Below are 7,855 nucleotides of genomic sequence, written 5' to 3' on the forward strand. Positions count from 1 at the left end.
GGTATTAATTTCCTAGGTTATTAAAAAAAAGTTAAATTTAAATTTAAAACTATTAATAAATTTTTTAATAATATATAAATATAGTTAAGCTAAAGCTAGATTAAGCTTAATTATATCTGTTTAAATTTATTATAATATAATAATAAATTAAATAATACTATTAATGGATTTAAACGTTATTTCTTCCTATTATTAATAATATTATATAAATTAAGCCTTTCCTTTAAGCTTATAGTTTTAATATAGCTTATTTTATAGTAAAGTAGATATATTAAAGGGCTTTATTAATATAGGTTAAATTTATTAATAGGTATTTTATAATAGTTTACTTTAGATTATAGCATTGGTTATATTACGTTTTTTAAACTATTTATTCTTCCTAGCGAAAAAGGTTTTTTTGCCTTTTCCTTTTTTTTATTAAAGGGCTATTTTATAAAGCCCTTTTAATAGTATTTAAATAAACCTATTTATATTAAGTTTTTTTTATATATTTTAGCTTTACTTTAATTATTATTTTAAACTATTAAAAAAGGCTACCTTTTTAAACTTTTTAATATTATTTAACAATATTTTAATTAATTATTAATATTATAAGTAGTATAATAATAGTTAATAAGGTTAGCTTAATTAGTTTAATAAATAGGTTAATAGCTATAAGGGGTTTTATAATATAGGGTTAAGTAATAATTAATAATTCCTAATTAGTTTTTTTTTTAAAGTTTAATATTATAATATATTATTAATATAAATCTTTTAAAAAGGCATTTAATAAAAAAGGATTTATAAGGTAGTTACCTTAAAAGTTTTTAATTAAAATAAAGGGTAAATTTAAACTAAGTTCTTTAATTTAAAAATCGATATTAAAAAGGGAAGTATTAAGGTTAATGAAAAAGTCTTCCAAAGTAGTTAGTTTTAAAGTTCGGTAACTAGGTAAAGTATTAACTTTATAACTAAAAAGATCTTAATTGTTAGGTATTAAGAGGTAAAAAAAGACTTCGGATGCCCTTAATAACAATAATAAAGATAAAGGTAGTTAATTAATATAGTTTAAGTTTGAATTAATATTTTAATTACTTATATTTTTTTAATTAAAAAGGTATTTAAACTATATTAAAACTTTATATATAAAATTAGAAAAAAGCTTAAATATTTAAAAAACAAATAGTATTAAATGCTTAAAGTTATATTTAATTATAAAGGTTATAATAAATATTTAATAACATTTTTACTATTAAGTATTAATAATATAATTATAATTATTCCTATAATTATTAAAAGGAAAAGGTTAGGTTAGGGATTTTTAAATAGCTAGTTATATATAATTTATTTAGCTTTTATCCATTTTAAGGAATTAATAGGTCGAAAATTCTTTAAATTAGCCCTTAAAACCTAGCCTTATTAACTATTGTTCGAAGTAGTAATATTTTAATATAATCTTCATCCGTAGGATTAATAAAATAGAATTTTAATGCGTATTATTATCTTATATTCGTAAATAATGGAGGGTTAGAAATAAAGTGTAATTTTAACCCTTAACAGCTAAAAATACGCTTAGATAAACGTCCGGGCTTATAACCTATTAAAAGTAATATATATAATCCTATTAAATATCTAAAAGTTTAAGTTATAATACAGTCATTTAGCTGGATAAAGGTCTTATATATAAATTCTTAGCATTCCAGTATATGGAACGTAAATATCACCGCCTTCCCTTTCTGACAATTAAATTTTCGTGGCATACCTCTACTGAGCTCAAGTTCATAAAATCATCTCGGATCTGGAAGTACCTTCCCACCAAGGTCATGAGCGTTTTTAGGTTTGGCCGAATTGAGGACGTAGAAACTGTAGTGAGAAGCCTCGCAAGCAAATGGAAAAGGGACCCTGTTTCTAGTGCCTTGGTAAATGCATCTCTTCTATTAGACCAGCGCTGAGGCTAAAGCGTGACTTACTATGGTCCACCATCTTGACATAGTCCCCCACCGATGGACAACTAGTGCTGTGAGTCCAGAACAGATCGTAACTCTGTCCAACATACAACTTCCGGATCTCATCTATAATCGTCATAGACTTAGTCAAGATATAGTTGAAAGCTAGTTTGCAGAGATATATCTCTCACATTCGAAGATATCAAGACATTCTGAGGCGCCTAGTTGACGGACTTGATGCATTGCCTCTATGATTTGATGTCCAGCTGAGTTGATGGTCTGGGATGTTCCAAAAACTGTATGTGCTGACGCTTGTCCCCGGCGAATTTTTGAACAGTCCTCAACATCGTCGAGAAGTAACGAAGCGTTATGAAGCACATTGATGATACATTTTATCTTGGCCGTGTCGACTTGCGAGGCAGACAGCCAACTATTGAGAGCATCAATAGTCTTATCCCGTACGTTTTTCGATGGTAGTGAGGCGATATATTGAGCTGGCAACTGAACAATCTTGCCCATTATCAGTATTGTAAGCCGAATAGATTTGTAGTAATTGAGTCTTACAGTGGGCGACAAGCTAGAAGGAATTGTAGTAGTAAACACGTCTTGGTCACTTAAAACTGGTGTACCATTGAGAATCAAGCTTCTTTTTTGCCGATGCCCAGTGGCTTCATCAGTGTTTCCATTCTGGACTTCGAGGTTTCTGGTTGCAAGACAATTGGCCCCATTTCTCGCTTTGTGCGCTCTGTTATGGTCAATAAGCCAGTTGTGCTTCATTCGGGAGATTTGAAGATCCGTCAGCGTACAGTCCGGGTGATATCTTGGGGTCGAAACACTCCAGAGGAGGTTCCCGCTGATCATGTACTGCATTGTCTCAATGAATCGCTTCGAATCAAGGGACAGCTTGTCCATATCATGAACATTTTTCACGGTATCAACATACTCAGCAACGAAATAGCGGACTTTTTCAAGGATCATGCCCTTGGCTGTATCCACATCAACTGAGTGCTGTTTCATCAATACCCAAACGCTATTAACCATGTTGTTTGTGTCTTGTGACCCTACCACTATAATATCTTCTGTTAATATCGTTTCCTCTCAAAAGGCAGTCGAATTATTAGTTAAAGAGCCGTGTGATACTTACATTTCAATTCTTTGTCCCAGGACTGGACATCGTTTGTAAGAGCAGCGGCTGCCCAAACTGGTCGAGAGAGTCTAAAACACTCGTCTTTTTCCTCAGCTGGAATAGTAAGACACATTCCAAAGGTCGCCAACCCATACAAGAAGCTGTAGGTCAAACATGAGTAATACTCAGTTGACGGTGGAGAGAACCTACAGTGAACCACAATCTGTAACTCTGTACTCTAGGTAATCCTCGAAGTTGGCAAAATGTATTCGGTGTTGACGAGAGCCCAAGCTTCGCTTCCAGTAGTTAAGCGCATCCTTGACTAGCTCCTTGGCTCTGAAGGGGTCTATGGCAATCAATTCCTCTACCACATCTTGGATGATGCGCCCTTCACCTGAGCATAACGGGCTTCCTTCGATTTGTGCTAACTTATCTCTCAAATCGCTTAATATTTTGTCTCTCAATGAATCTCTCTATGATGAGAGCCGTACTAATCATAAAGGTATACTGACCTCGTCAACTTTCGAAGTGTCTGTTAAATCATCATGAAGAAAGCCAAGCTCCATCACATAGGAAACAACTTCAAGTCGATCTGGAAGGCATTCTGGAATGGTGACCGAAGTAAAGCTGTAAACTGGCCCTATGTTGCCACCATTTGTCCCAGGCAAAGGCCCAACATACTTGCGCCAGTCGTCTCTCAAGCGAATAGTGCCTGCTTCTTCTAAATCTGCGTTTCGGTGAACCCGCAATGGGATTCCATCACAGAGTCCAAGATTATCGTAAGACCTTGGATCAATGACATGTGAGTATTGGTATTCCATGACGAGTATGGTAGATGCTATCTGCTAGTATTACTATGAAACGTGATGGTTCTTGTGGAGAGGTCTCTAAAGTGGCTTTGAGCGTAGCTTGAAGCTATTCAGGATAGCGATACCTTTATTAGTGTTTAGACGCCTTTCGGGTTCGTCACGGATATGAGGCTATGTTATGGAAAAGCCAGCGGCATACTTGACCTCCAAGGCACCTCAGTACCTCTGTAACGGGACATGACTGAATACACTCATTCTGGCGTTCCGCTGGCAGTGCCAAGTCATGCTACATACGGCGTTCGGTACCTCTAAGTCGCATCCATGTATCGTACATTCCGAGATATCACATACCGCCAACCTTTCTTTTTCCGTGCTCCGTCTATTGTGTCTAGCTAGCATACTTTCTACATCATAGGATCCTTTTCGCCGGCGTGCCTTATCATCTGTCGCGAACCAAAATTATCAGTTTAGAGCTCTTACCGAATCGGCATTTGGTCTACCGTTGCATGGAAATGAAACATACCAATACGACAGAAATATCACTATGAAGTTCCACATTATCCATTCGGATCCCTTTCCAGTCTCAAAGGCCCACCTTTACTCTATATACAATTGGACCAGTCCTTCCTGACCTCGGGTGAATAATCGATGGCTTAATACCTTGCATTTTGGAGAAGAAGTTGTGCTTTGTCCCGAGGTATCGCGACAAAACTATGCACGTAGTGCATACACGAAAATGTTTCTTATCCTGAGGTATCACAACAGATATGTAACGGCAATGCATTCACGAAAATGTCTTTTATCCGAAGGTAATTATCACAGGAGAAAATCAAAGGTAATACATGTACGAAAATGTTTCTTATCGGGAGGTATCACGACCGAATGATGCGGGCTCATGGGACGAGAGTGAAGAACGGAACGATAATTCTTCGGGTGATAATTAATCGTGCTTCCTGCAATGACATGCGTTACATCTTATCTAATGTATGAAGAGAATATCAGAATAACTTTGATTGTTGGTGGCACCTTACGAGGGGTGAAAAGTATTCTATCTTATTGCCACCGGCTGAAAGCGAAACGATTCTCAGAACTCATTAAGATTGGTCACATAATTAAGGGCGCTTTCTCCATTTAAGCCAACCAGTGTTTGAATTTATGGCGTTTAGAGAACCCCTGGTATTGTGATTACATCAACCGCATACGAATTGATATAGGTACTCTACATCCTCCATGACTCTCATTCCACTCTTCTTCTTTCTATTATCATGATCTGTTGTGGGAAGCCACTTCTTGCATGTCACTCTCCACACTTACCTTCTGCTTTCGATTTATGGCGAAACTTGATAGCCTCTTAGAGAACGAGATATTAAAGTGACCCCCCCTTAACTGATAGGTCATGATTACCTGTCATGCTCAGCATATTTTCAAAACATTCTGGACTAGAGGCTTCAGTTCTTAGAGGGCCCATAATGGATAATCCTCCCACTCTCTACTTCAGTGACAGCCTCAAGGAGCTGGGTTTGGACACTGGGACACTTTTCCAAGTGATTGGTTGTCACAGCCATTGGAACCTCCTGGTCGGGCTAGCTATATTCGTGTTTTCTTACACCTTAGTCGTCAGTATCAGCCGCCTGTATTTCTCGCCCCTGTCAAGGTTTCCCGGCCCCAAGATCGCCGCCGTGACTTCTTGGTACGAGACCTTTTTTGATCTATCAACCAACAATTTCCCAGAAATACTAGAACAGATGCACCAGAGATACGGTACAGTACTTGACTCCCAAATTATTGGAAACGAGGTCTCATGACTTAATCAGGTCCCATTGTGCGAGTTACTCCTTGGGAGCTATCAATCAATGATGCTGAATTTTATAATGATGTCTTTGCGTCTGCAAAAAGCCATAGGACCAGCATCCAAGCAAGCCGTCGCATTGGACTTGGCCTGAAAGGTTGGCTATCAGTCTATTGCACAAGATGCAGTCTAACAATTAATAAACAGACACCATACTCATGAGTATATCACACGAGCTGCACCAACAAAGACGAAAACCCATAGAGAGCTTCTTCTCTCGCCAGGGCGTTACACGTGTCGAGTCTGTGATTCATAATGAGATCAGGGTACTAGATGATAAATTGAAAGACGCGAAAGGAAGCGGCACACTAGTTCGGCTCGACCATGCTTTCACGTCGTTCTCTGGAGATATCATCGGGGAGCTTGCTTGTGGTGAACGCCCTCAGCTGGTCAATGGTTCCGGGTTTACCCCTGACTGGCAAGTTATCCAACGGGAAATTTTGATTGAAAATACTGACTGTGGTTAGGCATAATACACTTCGCTATATGCTAAGAGTTATTCCGTTAGTACGCAGCTTTCCCTGGCTTAGTGAGTCAGTGTTACACAGCATTGTTTGCTGCATGGGGGGTGAATTGACAAATCTAGGATTGTACAAATGCTACCGTTAACTTTACTACGCTACTTTGGTTCGGGTATGGTGGGATTCAAGATGCTTCATGTGGTGGGTCATGGCAACTCACTTGTAGTGGTCGTTGCGGTCTTGCTGATGCTGTTGATCTAGCTTAGTGAATCCCAAGTTCAAAGGGTTCGGAGAGAGGTCGTAAACGAAGCAAAAGAAAATCAAGATGAGAAGTTTTCCATATTCCATCACCTTCTTCGAAGCGATATTCCAGAATCTGAAAAGAATGCTGCCCGTTTGTCAGCAGAAGCCTTTACATTACTAGGCGCCGGTACTGTAACTGTTGCATACACCCTTACAATCGCCATCTACTATATCCTGGCCGACCTAAATATCGAGAAACGTCTCCGTGAAGAGTTGAAAGATGTTACGTTATGCTATCCGGAGAGAGTACCTCTATGGGCCGATCTTGAGAAAGTACCATACCTCGTCGCATGCATCAAAGAGTCTTTAAGGTGAGCCTTTCTACTACTACGAATCTTTTATGAATAAATATACATTATGAAGAATCTGACATGAAGTCCCAATGTCAGGATTAATCGTTTTTTTGGAAGAGCCATTCGAACCTCTATTGATATGGATCTCCATTACAAAGAGTATACGATCCCCAAGAATGTATAATTGCCACCCCTTGGCTTTTTGATAATTAGAATAACCCGTAAATAGACTCCCGTGGGAATAGCAGCATACTCGCTACATGTAGATCCGGACGTCTTCCCGAGTCCAAACAAATTTGTTCCAGAAAGGTGGATTGGGGATATTGACCGCCGAATGAATCAAAACTTTGTGCCGTTCTCCAAGGGCTCGCGAAACTGTTTAGGAATGAAGTATGAATACCATCTCCTCTTCTGTTGATTAAGCTAATAGTTGTACTTGTGGCGCTGTTGTAGCCTCGCATGGGCTGAGATGTACATCTTACTTGGAACCTTATTTCGTCCAGATGGGCATAAGATGACACTGGTGAATTGCGACGAGTCGGACATCATTCCTATATTTGACGCAGAGGTCGGGATTCCGAAGTATAACAGCAGAGGTCTGAGTGTTCGAATTGATTGATCATGCCTCATGGTCACCTAGTAATTACCAAATATGGGGGAGACCATAGCTGCACAGGCAAGCCAGAGCGAGGAGGTCATGGCGATATAATGGGTTCACTTCTACCATTCAGCAGAGCTATAGCAACTTGAGTAATTCGGTGGGTTTGGTGTGAGAGCAGAAGTACTATTTTTATGAGTAATACCAATCGCGAATCGTATCCCCAGTTCCCCGGATCAACTCTTATCGTGACACGTATTATACTGTTGTGAAACTGGGTAGCACTATGGGTCTCACCGATGCAACTGGGATTGAATATCCTCTACGAATATTATTCTACCAAATTTTGACTCGGCAGAATAAATGAAGTTTGAAATTACACTTTTAGTCACTCTCGGGGGGGGGGGGGGGGGGGTGGGTTTTACCCGACGGGGGTGGTGTACGAGAAAAACCAAAAGAAAAGTGGAAAATGGGGGGGGTTGCAATAAAAG

At 38.6% G+C, this 7,855-nt stretch overlaps 2 protein-coding genes across 2 annotated transcripts; one reads left to right on the top strand and one right to left on the bottom strand.

Annotated features, from left to right (window-relative positions):
• Positions 1–2,485: 2,485 nt before the first annotated feature.
• F5B22DRAFT_635424 (fusicoccadiene synthase) lies at positions 2,486–3,872 on the bottom strand (the record flags this gene model as incomplete). Its single annotated transcript, XM_047977136.1, has 5 exons — positions 2,486–2,502; positions 2,642–3,020; positions 3,098–3,212; positions 3,262–3,479; positions 3,564–3,872. 5 exons carry the CDS (start codon positions 3,870–3,872, stop codon positions 2,486–2,488), a joined length of 1,038 nt encoding a protein of 345 aa, XP_047832003.1.
• Positions 3,873–5,329: 1,457 nt separating this feature from the next.
• F5B22DRAFT_635425 (putative benzoate 4-monooxygenase cytochrome P450) lies at positions 5,330–7,385 on the top strand (the record flags this gene model as incomplete). The annotated part of the gene is made up of 9 exons (XM_047977137.1): positions 5,330–5,621; positions 5,675–5,806; positions 5,857–6,171; positions 6,206–6,242; positions 6,296–6,371; positions 6,432–6,784; positions 6,863–6,944; positions 6,996–7,156; positions 7,220–7,385. The coding sequence occupies 9 exons, from the start codon at positions 5,330–5,332 to the stop codon at positions 7,383–7,385; spliced, it is 1,614 nt and encodes a 537-aa protein (XP_047832004.1).
• Between the last annotated feature and the right edge of the window lie 470 nt (positions 7,386–7,855).

This window comes from Xylaria bambusicola, assembly GCF_022495145.1.
Source record: "Xylaria bambusicola strain CBS 139988 unplaced genomic scaffold F5B22scaffold_14, whole genome shotgun sequence".
In the NCBI taxonomy this organism is placed as follows: domain Eukaryota; kingdom Fungi; phylum Ascomycota; class Sordariomycetes; order Xylariales; family Xylariaceae; genus Xylaria; species Xylaria bambusicola.